Source organism: Prionailurus bengalensis, chromosome B3, assembly GCF_016509475.1.
Source record: "Prionailurus bengalensis isolate Pbe53 chromosome B3, Fcat_Pben_1.1_paternal_pri, whole genome shotgun sequence".
Lineage (NCBI taxonomy): Eukaryota > Metazoa > Chordata > Mammalia > Carnivora > Felidae > Prionailurus > Prionailurus bengalensis.
The window spans coordinates 3,988,489-4,004,927 of NC_057355.1; the positions used below are offsets into that span (position 1 = coordinate 3,988,489).

The 16,439-nt window shown below is 43.5% G+C and overlaps 1 protein-coding gene across 1 annotated transcript in view; it reads left to right on the top strand.

The window, feature by feature from the left end:
- The first annotated feature begins 736 nt into the window (after positions 1-736).
- HDGFL3 (HDGF like 3) overlaps positions 737-16,439 on the top strand; it is a 72,429-nt gene continuing 56,726 nt past the window's right edge. Inside the window, exon 1 of the mRNA XM_043554636.1 lies at positions 737-1,454. Coding sequence (XP_043410571.1) covers positions 1,371-1,454 — 84 coding nt within the window. The 5' untranslated portion in view covers positions 737-1,370. The remainder of the gene's footprint in view (positions 1,455-16,439) is intronic.

Genomic DNA, 16,439 nt, shown 5'->3' on the forward strand with positions numbered 1-16,439 from the left:
CTATCAAAGGGGGGAGGGCAGGAGAGCTCAGAAGAGGGGACAGACGCACACAAGAACTGTTCTTGTGACAAGATGAAGGCCACAGAAAGTCGGTTACACTCAGGAGCTGCGCCCGCTGACTTCCCAAAGGTGGGCTTCAGGATGCTGTAAAGAAGCAGCGGTCATTAGACAGATTCAACACACGTTGTCCAAAACGTTGGCAGGATTGGACACGAGTGACCTGCCAGAGTTCAGTCCCTTCCACAAAACTGCAGGCCTGTAAGGATCCACGCAAGGAGAAGCATAAGCTTTTGTGGACTTTGGAGGCGCGCGGGTCCGCGTTCGAATCCCGACTGTGCCGCTCGGCCCAGGACGGCACCTCCCGCGACCCCGGCTCCAGAGCCTGCCCTAGGTGGGTCACAACCCATTGTCAAGGGCAGACCTGGGGCGAGAACCGGACAAGATCGCCGACTCCGGAGCGGTGCTCTTTCCAAGCAGCCTGGGTGATGCTCGGGGCAGCGGGTCCACTCCGCAGTCGTCCCCCAGGCCTGGAGCGCCTTTGTGCCCCACTCACCGGAGAGCATCCGCAGCAGTGGCCGCGGGGGGCGGCCGGGCGGGGGCGGGGAGGGGGGGGAAGCGCCCCCCAGTGTGGCGCTGGCCGGCGGGGAGGGGGGCGGCCAGGTGGTGATTGGCTGGGCTGCGCCAGGCAGCTCCGGGCCCAGAACAAAAGAGAGCGGGCGGCGGGCGTCCTCCGGAGTAGGCGCTCCCGCCCGCCCCGCGCGGGCTTCGGTGCTGGGGGAGGACGCGCCCACCGCCCGCCCGCCCGCCCGCCGAGCAGCCGGGCTGGCGCGCTCGGTTTCTGGGCGAAAGCCGGCCGTGTACCTAGGAATTAACCGGCCGGCGCGGGAGGGGAGGGGAGCGGGAAGCGGGGCGGGGGGGATGCTGAGCGCGCGCGAGAACAATAATAAGATCGTGTTTGCGGTCGCTGCCCGAGGAGGAATTCGGAGGAGGCGCGAGGCCCGGCGCTCGCGCCGCGCCCGGGAGCCCGGGAGGGAGGCCGGCGGCGGCGGCGGCGGCGGCGGCATGAGGCAGGCGACGCGGCGCCTGTGAGCAGCGCGCGGCGGCGGCGGGGACCTCGGCGCGGGCGAGAGCCGAGCGGCCGGGGGCTCCCCTCCCCCGCTGCCGGGCCGTGATTTGCCGGGCCTGCTGCGCCCCCCGCCCACCCCTCGCCTCAGCCGCCGCCTCGCCGCTTCCCCTCGTCGGAGCGGCCGCTCGTCCGCCCGCCCGCTCGAGGCCCGCGGGGAGCGCGGCGCAGTCCGTCGGCCCGCGGGGGGGCGGCCTCCCGGCATCTTCGCGGCGACCAAGGACGACCGGGGGAGGAAGCGGCCGGGATGGCGCGTCCGCGGCCCCGCGAGTACAAGGCGGGCGACCTGGTCTTCGCCAAGATGAAGGGCTACCCGCACTGGCCGGCCCGGGTGAGTACGGCGGCCGCGGGCGGGCCCGCCCGCCCACCATTTTCCCCTTCATGATGGCGCGCCCGCCACCCCCCCCCCCGTCCCCATCCGCCTCGGCCCGGAGCCCGGAGCCCGGCGCCCGGCGCCCGGAGGGAGCCCGGCGCCCCGAGCCGGCCGCGGCCGGGGCCGGAGGCGCGGGCGGCGCTGCGCACGGAGGACGTGCCCGGGCCGGAGGCGAGGGTTCCGGGCCGCGCCCGCTCCCCGCGAGGGCGGCCATCCTTCCGCCCACTTTCGAAGGCGGCTCCGGCCCGGGCAGGCCCGCCGCCGGGGCTTGGGAGCCCGCGCCGCCGGGCGGCGGGCCTGGGCGGCAGGCATCGCTGCGGGCAGGGTCGCGGGTGGGAAGCCGGGTCCCGGGCGAACGTCGGGGCACGTAGGGGAGCGTAATGCAAATGGCTGGCGGCGGGCCGGCGGGGGCCGCGCGGCCGGGGATCCTGGAAAGGGGCCGTGGCCGTCCCGAGGCCAGCGGGAGCCTCTTGGCAGCCGTTCATCCATCCCTCGGCGCATCCTTCGCCATCCAGACTTGTTGAGTCTTCCCTGCGCGCGATTCCGGGTTCCCCGCGGGCCCCATCATTGTCCTGGGGTACGTGCATCCCCGCTGCCCATCGTTCTCCCGAGCCCACCCGGAGGAGCTGGGGGGGGGAGGGGGGCTCGCCGCTTGGCCCCGGCGGCTGGGTCCAGGAAGCTCCTCGTGCCTTTTCACCTCCATATTTGTTTTAGGTCGGATCCCAGACCTTCTCCTTGGCCTTCCACTACAGTCCACAATAGCTCTCTCTTTCCTATCTAGCAAGGCTGTCGCCGGGCTCTTTTCTCTAGAAAGCATCTGCGTGTAATGCACAGCATTCGATTTTTTTTTTTTTTTTCTTAAGCAGGCCTTTTGGGGAAGAGATCAACACTACCGTGTGTGCTTTGTGTTTTAAAAATAAATCAGTTTTACTTCTAATTCTGATCATACTTGGCAGTTAGTTGTTTGAAATAAATACAGTGAAAAGGAGGGTCAAGGCATCTTGGAGGCTTGTTGGTATCTTTGGGGAACAGAGGTAGATGAGGGGAAATACTGGCATAAATAAGAGTGAGCTCTAAAATGTTGTATTACAGTAAAGTGCAGATAGCTAGACCAAGAAAGAAAAAAAAACCAAAAAAACCCACCCATTCACAAAAGGAAGTGACATCACGGGTGGCCAGGCTGAAATTAGTGAAGTTGAAGCAATGGATGATTATAATCAGTTTTTTTTTTTTGTATTTAGTTTGACATGATTGTGAAATGGAGAGAACACTGTGCCAGGAATTGGGGGCCTTGGTATTTGGTCTTTGTGGGCTAATCATTTCAACTGAATATCCATTTCTGCAACTCTAAAATGATCATCTGTAGGATTCCTTCCAATACTGACAACCTCAGATCTCAAATGAGGTTCAGGTTCCATTAGGCTGTGAAAATCACTCTTCTCCACATGTGAACTGTAGGTTGGCCTCAACCTCAGGGTAGGATAACTGGTTACTTTTCATACTGAAGTGCCATCCTGCTTAAAGGGGCAAGATTTGTGACTTCAGGCATCCTTTAGGGAATCTCTGAGTATATTTATCAAGAAATAAACAGCTATAGGGTTCATTGGTATACACATGGTCAAAAGTGAGTTAAAGATTATCATCACCAGTTGGTCGGTTCCTTGTAATCCAGTGGCTTCCTTTAATCTTACCTTTGGTAAATATCTTCTGAGAGTCAAAAAGAAAATACTTAAAGTTTCCTTAACAAGTTGCTTTCATAGGTTGGCCACCTGTAGTAATTTTGAAACAAAAACGTGCTGCAGAAGTGGTCGCAGTTGTATATCTAATCCACATAAAATTCCTAGAATTTGTAATTCCAAAACAAGGCAAAATGAAAAGTGAAATGAGGAAACAAAGTCAGTTGGGTTGTTAGGTATAGTAAATACAGGAAAGAAAAATCTAAGTCTCTTCACATTTAACATAAACTTAAGGGAAGGACCTAAGTCTTTCTTTTTTTTTTTAATTAAAAAAGTATTATTTTATAGTGAGTGGCATGTTATCATTTCCAAGGGAAGGTAAGGGTTAGAAAAAGATATTTGAGTCCCTACTCTGTTCGTTACTGTGCTGTATGCTTCACATATGTTCTCATTTTATTTCTTCTCCAGTTCTGTGAGGCATTATCCCCACTTACACCCAGTCATAGCTTGTAGATGATGTTATAAAGTACTCACTGGAAAAAAACTCTACTTATTTGAATTCTGTCGCTTGCTGTGAAGACCAGTCATGTGGGGATTAAAGTCTATATGGCCCCAAGCGATCAGACGATCAGACGTAGGAGGCAAAATGTGGGGGAGACAGATTTCGGTTCAGACCGTAGGGAGTTTTCTATCGAGGTGGTCCATGCTTGGATGGAGAACCAGCTTCTGTGCTGCAGTGAAGACGTTTGGTTCTAGGCAGCCCCTTGTGAGGAATGTGGGCCAAGAGGATTCAGGCATCTAGGAAAATGGTCAGGTTAGATGCAGTTTTGGGCTGGGTTTCATACTCTCTGACCTTAGGCATGTTCTGTAATCTTTCTAAGTTTTAGTTTGCGAAATAGACATAATTCAGCCCTCACGGATTTAACATATGTAAAAGCATCAAGCAGTGGTGGTTGAATGTTCCTGCCTTTTTTTTCCTTTTTGAATTTCCAGCTTGAATTTCTAGCCTGTATCACTATACTGTTTTTAATTTTCAACTTAGGAGTAGATTGATTCTTTTTTCCACCATTTTATCATGAGTAATTTCAAACACACAGAAAAGTTAAAAGAATCGTACACCCTTCTCTCTGTCACCCAAATTCTATAAGTAGCATTTACTGTACTTGCTTTATCATGTTATTCATATATCCATCCCTCTATCCATATAGCAGTCCATCTTATTTTAATGCATTTTAAAGTAAGTTGCCAACATCAGTATAATTTACTCCTAGACACTTCAGCATGAATTATCGTTAACTAGAGGTCAATATTTTTTTTTAGATCCTTTTTTTTTTTTTTTTTTTTTTTGCCTTTTGAGGTAAAATTTACATAAACTGAAACATACTTAAATGTACCAGTGAGTTTGACAAATACGTACACTGGTATAGTCCAAACCTCTTGCAAGATACAGCATAGTATCAGTACCGATGAAAGTTCCCTCATTTCCTCTTCCCAGTTAATTCCTGTCTTCCTCCCAGTTCAGATGTGTTAACATTCAGTAGCCAGCTAGCTGTTTCTAATGGAGTATACTTGATTAAATATGACTTAAAAATTACAAGTTCATTTGTAACCAAGGATTAACTAGCTTAGTATTAAAAATACACTAAAACGAGTCTCTGAACCCTTTTGATTGTGTACCCTATTGGTAAAAAAAATTTGTGTAAACTTACTTTAAATCATAGGGGCGCCTGGGTGGCTCAGTCGGTTGAGCGTCCAACTTCACCTCAGGTCGTGATCTCGCAGTTGACAAGTTCGCGTCCCGCGTCAGACCGCTCCGGAGCCTGGAGCCTGCTTCTGATTCTGTGGCTCCCTCTCTTCCTCTCCCCCGCTCATGCTCTGTCTCTGTCTCAAAAATAAAGACGAATAAATAAACATTTAAAAAAATTATGTATACATGTACTTTGTACTATTCTGTACATTATGAAACAAATACGAGAGAATCTGAAGGGAGTGACAAATGATATAAGTAATTTATGTTTTAAAATTCTTATTAGCGGGGGTGCCTGGGTGGCCCAGTCGGTTAAGCGTCCGACTTGGGCTCAGGTCATGATCTCGCGGTTGGTGAGTTCGGGCCCTGCGTCAGTTTCTGTGCTGACAGCTCAGAGCCTGGAGCCTGTTTCAGATTCTGTGTCTCTCTCTGTCTCTGACCCTCCCCGTTCATGCTCTGTCTCTCTGTCTCAAAAATAAATAAACGTTAAAAATTTTTAAATTCTTATTAGCAAAATATTAAGAGTAATAGATTGTTTATATTTTTAAAAATAGTAATGTTATTTTTTGCCTGTTTCATGGGAGATCTGACTAGCTAGTCACAGTTTTTATCATCTAAAGAGATTTTCTATAACAGAACTGTCAGCTTGGCCATTTCCTTGTTTGCTTATGCTTACGTTATTAGTACTCTCTTATAGGACTCCTTTTAGCCACTTGTTCATTTGGCAAGAGTTCAGTTAGAAGTGAATATTCCATAATTTTGCTCAACCAGGCACTCTCAAATGGCAGTAAACCACAGTAGGCCCAAAGTGAATTAATACAACCATCTGAAAAAGGACACCAGTGTCAACTTATGTATTAAATATTAGTAAAACTTACTTTTTAGGGAAAAGAATAAGAAACTAAAAAAGAAGTTGCACTATTTTCTTCTCACACCTCCCCAGCCCCCATCATCTTGTACATTCCCTGAGATATGAGCACTCTGCCTATGTTACCCCTGCTCTAAAAAATAGAAATACAAAACAAAACAAAAAGGTCTCAAAACTCTTGTGTTTCAACGAAAGAACTTTTTTAAATTTAAAAACTTTATAGGAGTAATCAGAGAGTAAATTGATATGATCACTTTAGAAAGCTGGCCTGGTCGTCTGTAGTTAAACACACGCCTAGCTTGTAATTTAGCAGTCTGGTCTAGGCATATATCCAGGAAAAATGAGTGTTTGTGTCCACCAAAAGATTTGTACAAGAATGCTCATACATGGCAGCTTTATCCATAATAGCAGGAGATTGAAAACAACCCAGGTGTCCATCAACAGGAGAACGGATCAGCAGAATTGTAGTATATTCGTGCAGTGGAGTACTACTCAGCAGTAAAAAGGAACAAACTGATGCCCACAAAAATATGGATGTATTTCAAGATTTTGAGGTTGAGTGAAGAAAGCCAGCACCAGAGCGCACATTCTGTATGCTAACCATGACGATCAAAACGGGCACAATTGATCAGTGGTGATTAGTTCATGGTGGGTGGAGGAGGAAGCCCTGAAGGTGTTCTGTATCTTGATCTGCCTGGTGGGTACCCAGAAGTGTACATGTGTAAAAATATATCAAGCTGTCCATTTAAGATTTGTGCACCAGACTGTATATGTTATACCTCAGTTTAAAAATGCATGCTTTGTATGAAGTGGGGAGAAAGAATCTAATACTCCAAACTTCTTCACGGATTGAATTTCACCATTCTTGGCTTTCAGTGAGAAGTTTTTTCCCTTTAAGACTTCAGTGCTACCGATTTGCATCTTCCTGTTCCCTTTTGACTATTTTAGAAACTTCATTTACTACTTCACAGCTTTTTCTTTACATTTCTTTTTAGTTCTGGTTTCTGCCTCTGTCTTTTGTTTATATGTTAGAGTCTTTCTGTTCCTTTCATATTAAATCATTGCTCCTCTTATTTCTCATCTAGCTCTCAACCTCTCACTTGATAAAACTTAAGAATACAGCATTTGACCTACCATTCTATGACATCTTGAAGAGCTAAATGCTTAGTGAGCTTTTGTTGAGCACCTACTGTGTGTAAGACACTGTGCCTAGGTATAGTTTTTCATTTTTCTACCAACAGATTAAATTTGCAGCAACTTAAAAATATTATAATTAAATAATTAGTGTTTCTATGCCTTGTATTAATACAAAGGCTGAGAATCCTTAGTTTCTGATCCGTTGCACTTTCCGTTTTTTATCTTTGACAATAAACTGTGAACCTTTATTTTTGGAGACCAGGCTACATCGCTTCAGGGAATCACTTGAGACTTAAACTTTTTTTAATCTCAACATAAAGTAAGATGTTTACACTTTCCATTTCTTTGGCGTGAGTCCAAACGAGTCCGTCATTGTTTCATTCCTCAGGTAGAGTGACACAGATTCAGTCAGCCTTTTCCCCAGGGACTGTATTCGTGTTGCAAGGACCTGGCAAATTGTCTCCTTTTCTTCTGCTTAACTCTGGGAGCAAATAGGCAGCTTAAACTCTCAATACGAACGTGTACATTTTCCATCGCTCCCATTTCACCCAGGTGAATCTGTATTTCTGGCACATCCCCTTTGGAATGCCCTAATGACTACTGTTTCCCCCATGATTTGTAAAATGTTAATTCTCTGAAGTCAGGTTTCTACTATATGAGATCGTATTTGATTCTTTTGGAAAAGGATTGATGGTTTAAAATTATATATGACTATTGAAAATGTCTATTAGCATAAGAAGAACATTGTAGGCTTGTAAATAGGGTAAACATAATAGGGGAAGAGCCCAAATGCTCCTTTTTATTGGAAACAGTTATCTTCGATTGCAGAAGATTGCCCAGATACTCGCTCAGAAGCTAGTCTACTTGATAGCTATTAGTCAGTCCATTGCAAAATGGCTTTTTATCCTTTAGAGCCGTGCTACTGGAAGTATGGTCTGTGGCCAGGACAGGTGACAGTGACAAGATAGGTGCAGAAATTGAGAGTAAAAGTTTAGAAACTTTTTTTTTAAAGTTTATTTAGTTTTGAGAGAGAAAGAGAGTGCAAGCGGGGAAGGGGCAGAGAGAGGGAGAGACAGAATCCCAAGCAGGCACTACACTGTCAGCTCAGAGCCCGACATAGGACTTAAACCTACCAGCTTTGTGAGATCATGACCTGAACCAAAACCAAGAGTCGGATGCTTAAGTGACTGAGCCACCCAGGCACCCCTTGTGAATCTTATTTTTAAAATGAGGCTTGAATTTTATATGCCTTTAATTTTATTTTTCTAATAATTACTCTTTCATGTATTTTATAAAAATGCCCATCTGTAACAAATTAGAAATTAAAAACAAACAAAAAAATGCTGTTTTTTTCACCACAAATGGAGTACTGACTATAGAGAACCCTTAAAGGTCAGTAGAGTTCCTTGCATCTAAAACTATCTGCTCATACTGTGAACTGATTTTTAAAGATTTTATATTTAAGTAATCTCTACCCAATGAGGCACTTGAACTCACAACCCCAGGATCAGGAGTCACATACTCCTGACTGAGCCAGCCAGGCACCCCTGCTTATACTGTAAATTATTTAACCTATCTTTAACTATTTAAAAGAGAGAATGGATTAACCTTTATGTTATAAATACCTCATGTCTGTAAAAAAAATTTATTACATAAGTAATAATGTTCATTGTAGAAAGATTAATATCCCTCTACCTAGTAACAAGCATCATGAATATGCACCTACATATGTAAGTACATAATTTTTATAATACATTCAGTTTTGCAGCCTTTTATCCCCACTTAAACACTATATCTTAGATGTCTTTCAGTGGCAGTGAATGTATTTCTATAACATCTGTAATAGCCGTCTGGTAATTTATGGTACAGACCTATTTGTTATAAATTATAACCATATTTACCATATAACCATATATAACTTCCTATTATACTGATATTTAGGTTATTTCCAGTTTTTTATACTGTAAAATAATACTCTGAGACACATGCTTTTAGCTAAACCGTTAGTTACTTCTTCAGGATCGGTATCTGGGAATCACATTTCTTAGTCAAAGGGCACGTGCATGTTTTAAAACTTTGGATTTATATTGTCACATTGCCCTCCAGAAAAGTTTTAACCATCTTAACCAGTAGCAGAATAAGAAAATACCTGTTTTCTCACATATTCATTAAAAGGAGATGATTTAAAATTTTAAAAATGTTTGTCAACCTCATAAATACAGATATTTAATAGAATTAATTTCCTCGTTGACAATTTAGGCAGAATATATATGTCATATATGACATATATCAAATCATGTATCTCATATGTCTTGATTACAAATTAGGATGAATATATGATAACACTACTCTAAGGTAGATAGTCCCATAAGAAAACCAAGACTTAAGAAATTCACCTAAGGTTATACACTGAGTGAAGTGTTTAATCCTAGACCATTAAGAATGCCACAGGAACATAAGAAATGTGATAACAGGGGCTCCTGGGTGGCTCATTCAGTTAGGTGTCTGGCTCTTGGTTTTGGCTTAGGTCATGATCCCAGTGTCCTGTGATCCAGCCCCACATCGGGCTCTGTGCTGACAGCACAGAACCTGCTTGGGATTCTCTGTGTCCCTTCTCTCTCTACCCCTCCCACACACACGCTCTCTCTGAAAATAAATAAAAATAAACTCTAAAAAAATGTGGAAACAGATGAGGTGAAGGAACTGAAGAAGCATTTGGCTGTGTAAGAAGACTGTATGTATATTATATATATTACATATGTGTATATGTATACGTATGTGTATATATATATATATATGTGTATGTATATGTATGTGTATGTATTATAAGCTACTGGGAGGCCAGCACTCTCAAGTCAGAAAACGTTTATTGTGACATTTGTTATTTTTCTCTGGTCTGTGTCTTTGAAAGCCCTTTGACACAAGGCAGTATAAAAGTAAATAAGATATCCGTTATGCATGTAAAGAAAGCAGAGCCCATTAAAATCCATTCTGAATGAATAGCATAGTGTTGACTTTAGTTTTAGGTTCTAAAACCTTTATGTGTGATGGAACACATAGACTTTGAAGAGCAGGTATAACGAGAGTTACCGGTTCAGTAGAGCCTAGAAGCTAAATCATAAGGACCACTACTAGCCTGTGTAGCTGTTTGCCAGTTTACTGCATTCTTAATCCCTATAACAGCATTTTCCTGTGTTATTTCACTGCCGTTCATATATGTAATTGCTTCTCAGCTATGGTAGTAAGTGAATTTTTCTATTATATCTTTTTACCACTAGGAATTTGCTGCAGTTAGGTAAATAGCTGTATGGTCACAGAGAGCTACATAGAGGTGAAAAGAATGAAGTAATCTAAAATTGGTGAGCTCAAGCCTTTAGAAGGATCCTCCAGATACCTGAACGAGATTTCCTACGATATTGGGAAGAACAATGAAGCCAAGAGTTAAAAGACAACATAGTTCATTCCACCACTGTCTTGATTTGTCAGGTTTGGGCATCTTTTACTACAACCTCGTTGTAAAATGGGGAGGAGGATAATTCTTACTCTCTTTCCCTTTTGTCCTTGGAATCAAATATTGAAACGTGCATGAAATAGTGTTTGCTAGTTAAGGATCATAGATGATATATCTGTTCTGTCTAACTTGTAACCAAAGAAATTCAGTGAAATATTTGTGTTTATCAAATTCTTACTCACTTTCCCTTCTTTTTCCCTAGTAATCATGTGTTAAAATGTACGTGAAAGAAGTGTTTGCTAGTGTAGTACCCAACAATCACCTACCAGGAACACCAAACTCCTTACTGTACAATGCTAGAAACCTAGTAAAGTCTCAGCAAATGCTTTTGTGGGTGGGTGCGTGGGTGTCTTTCAGTAGTTTCCTCGTGGCTTCATGAGTTAGCTCTAGGCTCTAGTCATTGTAGGGACTTGTCATTGTTACCCCTTATTCAGATTCCTGAGTATGATGGCCATTTCTAGAGGTTCCAAATAGTTTCAGTATTTGGGAGCAAACTAAGTTGGACTATGTGGCATACAAAAAAGGCCTCTGAATAAACTACTCAGTCCACTAGATCACTGAAATGCGAGCTCTGAGTGGATTCTCTAAGTCTGATTATAGTCTGTAAGGCCACCCAGAAGTGGAGGTTATCTGGTTTTCAAAGTATAGGAGAGTCCATGGTAACAACCAAGTTACCTCCATGGGGACTGGAAAATTCTTGATAGCATAGCATTAACTTCTAGGTTTTTATTGCAAAATGTATTTAAGATGAGAGCTGTTAGAAGTGCTGGGTATGTTAGGTTCAGAGGTGGTAAGCAATGTAAAAAAAGAGTGTCACAAAAGATTCGAAAATTTTTATGTAGGAAAAAATGTCAAAAAATAAATTCATCGCTTTAGATCTCTTCTTCCTTTTTCTTTATCACTGAAATAGAACTTTTATGCTAAGGGCATCTTTAACTTAGGAGGAAATGCTTATTCACAGGGAGCAGTATGACAGATTCTTGGTTCATTTTTTTTTTTTAGAATTAGCATATGTTGAGTGAATTGAAAATTAATTCCCTCTAGACCTCTGTTTGACTTTCAAAATGAGACCAGCTATTTTCAAACAAGGCATATAACTGTTCTTATTTCCTTCCTCTAACTGTGATGTGAGGATTAAGTCAATAATTTCGAAAATATTTAGATCTTAGCAGTGAGTCATCGTTGTTGCTTGATTCTGATGCAGTCTAGTCTGATGGCTTTCAGCCCCCCCCCCTTTTTTTTTACTAGAGCCCATAAATACTAATTTCATACACACACATATATATACGTACACACACACACCAGAAAAAAGTTTTCACCAAATCATATTATATGTGATGCATTCTGATATTTTTATATTTTTATTTTGTGTAAAATCAGGTTGTAACTCACTAAATCACTTTCACTACCTATAGTTTGAAAAAAGCACTGATCTGGTCTGTTAGGCCAAAGGGAAATTGATCTGTGTGAGTTTTGCTTGTGTGTATGGATTTTGGAGACGAGTTAGCAGTCCTGAGCTTTTTATTCTGCTGTAGCCACAGCCTTACATGAAAATCACATGGACGTAAGAAAAGAAAGTTACATTATTTTAGGTCATTTAACCATCCGGGCCAGTTTTTCCCTTGATCTCAAAAGGCTTGGTGTATAAATATAGTGGTTCTACTCTCATCATCCTTCTAATCTTTAAACTGCACATGGATCTACAACTTTGTTGAAGCTAATTATAGCTTCATATATATGCCTTCTTAAGGATATTAAGCTCCATGTATTTCTTAACTATCCAGCTACAGAACAGTGTTTGACTACATGGTGTTCCCTGGATGATAGTATTGAAGCTCTGGGGATTTCTTGAGTTTGTGAGGCTAGCCTGGAGGTATCAGGCTATCCAGGACTGAGGATGAAGGGCTTTTGTTAAGTCCAGAAGACTTGTACTTGGGGGGGGGGGGGGTGATAGTTTCTGAAGTGGGTGTAAAGTCATGGGGCTAACACATTTCTAATGGTTCTGTATTTCTTTTTCTTTAATTTTTATAAATGTATGTTTATTTTTGAGAGAGACAGCTTGAGCGAGGAGGGACAGAAAGAGGGAGACACAATCTGAAGCAGGTTCCAGGCTCTGAACTGTCAGCACAAAGCCCGATGTGGGGCTTGAACTCACAAACCGTGAGATCATGACCCGACCCACCTACTGAGCCACCCAGGCGCCCCTATATTTCCTTTTTAAATCACTTTGTCGAATCAAAAAGAGACTTCTTGCTATTACTAGATACAGCAGCCTCAGTAGAGAGAGAACCTAGTATTGAGGATAGTAAGGCATTCTTCAGTTTCTGTAAAAGATACCTTTCTGAAAAGATACAGTAAGCACAGTTTTAGATCTCACATCTGGCTGATTGACTCACACAAAACGAGTACACTTCTATGAGAGAAGAACCCCACTGTACTAAATGGAACTTATCTTGGAACAGAAAGGGTACGATTGGGTTAATCTTCATGTTATGCCAGGTATTCAAGAGCTCTGGTTGTTGTCCAGCTCAGTCCCTCTGTCACTGCTGTGGTCTGCTGGTTCTACCTTGTGGGAGGCCAGGTGGAAGGAAGAGACAGAGCCTTTGCTAGAGTTATGAAGTATGGTTTCCACTGTTTGTTTTTAATAAGTTCCTTGTCTGGGGCAAAGATTATTTGACTCCCAGGGATCAGGTAACCCAGAACAAACGTGTCCCTTGTTTTTCTGTTGTCACAAGAGCAAATTACAGAAGTAGAGCAGTTTACCAGGAGTGGGCAGTTGGAGAAGTTTGCCGAAGTGAAATGGAGGTGACGGTGACCGAGGACTCCTCCTTTGTCCGTGAAAATTGTTTCTCATTCAGTGTTACTGTAAACTCTGGAAGCCTTTGACCTCCCCATTTCCTCTTGGTCTGTCCACTGCCTCTGGGCTTCCCTTCCTTCTTACATGAAGGAACCCACATGATCACTTGAACTGCTCTCCCCCTTTTTACTCTGATACATTCATTCTAGAAGCCCCTTCCTGGCCATTCTTCTCGCCTGCCTTTTCTGCTCCAGCAAATGGTCTCCTGCAAGCAACTGGCCGTAATCACAAAGACTTGCAGCCTGGGCCTGCCCCCCCCCCCCCCCCCGATTGCTTTCATCTGGGCCCCCAGTGCTGGTCATGGTTCTTCTCGCTGGTGGCGAGATACTTTCATTGTCCTCTTCCAGCTCTGATTCTTTCCCCTCATTTTCAGCAAATTCTCTTACTTTCAGGCTTCACGTGTTCCTTTTCAGGGTGAAGTAGAAGAGCAAGAGTCTTGTGGGCAGATGAAGCCACATCTGAGTAGATGAGTAACCTCGCGTAGGTTACCTAATCCCTTCGGCCTCGATGGACTCATCTGTAAAATGGGCACAATAACAACTTTTTCTTATCATTTCGAGGATTCTGAACATAAACAGCCTGGAGTTTAACATGATTAAAAAATCGTTTCCCTCCCCTTCACCTCTTCCCTGTGCTGCTTATTAAGACCCTCCTCTTGCTTGACTCCTCCCTTTTCCTTCTTTCATCAACATTCAGTAAATATTTTTTGAATCTTTGCTATATCCCAAGTGCTCTAACAGGTGCTAGGGTTGATCTACACAGCCTCTTCCCCTTGACGAATTCTTTCTCCTCAGACCAGAAATGGTCCTCTTACTGTCTCATTCTTCCCCCTCCCCCAAAGGTCACCCTGATGTGCTGATCCAGAGAGCACTCCATCCTTACTTTGCCTCGGTGGAATTTAATACTGCCTTTTAAAAAATACTCTTCCGAGGGGCACCTGGGTGGCTCAGTTGGTTAAGCATCCAACTTTGGCTCAGGTCATGATCTCGCGGTTCGTGAGTTCAAGCCCCGCATCGGGCTCTGTGCTGATGGCTCAGAGCCTGGAGCCTGTTTCAGATGCTGTGTCTCCCTCTCTCTCTGACCCTCCCCCATTCATGCTCTGTCTCTCTCTGTCTCAAAAATAAATAAACATTAAAAAAAATTAAAAATAAAAATAAAAAATGCTCTTCCTTTGTTTGGCTTCCGTCATGGATTGCTTTTCTTGAAAGGTTCTTCTATTTCTCTGTGCCTTTGTAGTGTCTTTTTCGACTTCAAGCCACCATCTTCAGAATAATATCTTCTAGACCTCTGTTTTAGGCCCTGACTCAAATCCACACCTCTGTTTTCTAATAGCCCCGGTACCACAAGTTCGTGGTCAGAACTAATCTAGTCATCCCTCCCTACCTAAGTATTTCTTTTTCTTTTAATGTTTATTTATTTTTGAGGAAGGGAGGGAGACAGTGAGGAGAGAGAACGAGCAGGGGAGGGCAGAGAGAGGGGGACAGAGGATCTGAAGTGGACTCTGCACTGACAGCAGTGAACCGGATGTGGGCCTCAATCTCACCAACTGCGAGATCGTGTCTTGAGCCAAAGTCAGATGCTCAACCAACTGAGCCACCCAGGCGCCCCTCAAGTTTTCCTATTTTAGTAAAAAATTACTATCCGGCCAGTCACCCCCCAAAACAAAGACCTCAGATTATCCCAGGTGCTCTTTTTTCTTTAATTCCCACATCTTACTTGGTCACCTAATGATGTCAAGATGGACTAAGGTTCAAGTAGAGAGAAGTGCGGTGAAATTGGACTCCTCACACGGCGCAAGGCAAAGTAGGGGTGCTACATGCCTTAGAACCTGAGACATATTCGTGTTGTAACAAACAGGATGTAATTTCAACAAAGCAGTAGGACATTAAATTAATATTATTAATTCGGATTTTATTGAGGTCCTTTTATTTCTGCTTGATATACAAATTAATCTTGGTTTTATAGTATATGGTTGTGAGTACAATTGTTATCTTTGTGCATGTTTCAGAACATTATCATAAAATTTTATGGGGGTCTGCAAGATTTTGTTCCCTTTAAAAATAATCATAGTTGACCCTTGAACAACAAGGGGACAGGGACTAGGGGCACCAACCCCCACAGTCACAAATCCAAGTATAAATTTTTTTTTAAGTTTATTTATTTCGACAAAGAAAGAGGGTGAGCACAGGAGGGACGGGGGGGGGGGGAGAGAGAGAGAGAGAGAGAGAGAGAGAGAGAGAGAATCCCAAGCAGCCTTTGCACTGTCAGCACGGAGCCCCACATGGGACTTAAACCCACAAATGGTGAGATTGTGACCTGAGCCGAAACCTGGAGTCGGATGTTCAACTGACTCAGCCACCCAGGCACCCCCAGGTATAACTTCTGACTTTCTAAAAACCTAACTACAAATAGCCTACTGTGGACCACAGGCCTTATGAATAACATAAATTGTTGATTAGCACATATATATGTTTATTATAATAAAGTAAGCTAGAGAAAGACAATATTGTTAGGAAAATCGTAAGGAAGAAAAAATATATTTATGATACTATATTTTTTTGAAAAAAATTCAGGTATATGTGGTCCCGTGCAGTTCAAACATAAGATGCCATGTTTGTTAAGGGGCCTCAACAAACTAGAATGAATTCTTGACCATGAGGGATCTAGAAATAAAGACATATAAGGAAATAATAAGAGATGTGAATGTTTTGTAAAAGAAGGAAAGATGTACATAGCGATAGTAATTTTCAAATATTTAAGGGACTCCTACGAAAGAAGAAATAGGAAGTATAGGAGAGCAGAAAGAGCATGTGCTCTGGAGCTAAGGACATACGGGTTCAAATGCTCTGCCACTTACCTGTGTGACCTTGGGCAAATTACCTAATCTGCCTTAGCCTCTTCTTCTCTAAAGTGGAATTAGTGTTATCTACCCCCACAAAGTTACTGAGAGAACTTATTTAAAGGTACCTAACACATGGTTGAACCTAAACAAATACTACATTCTTCTGTCCTCTGATAGTTTTTACAACTAGAGTCAGGGGACAAATTTTTTTAAAATAATTTATTGTCATGTTAGCTAACATAGAGCGTACACAGGGTAGTCTTGGCTTCAGGAGTAGATTCCCATGATTCATCACTTACATACAA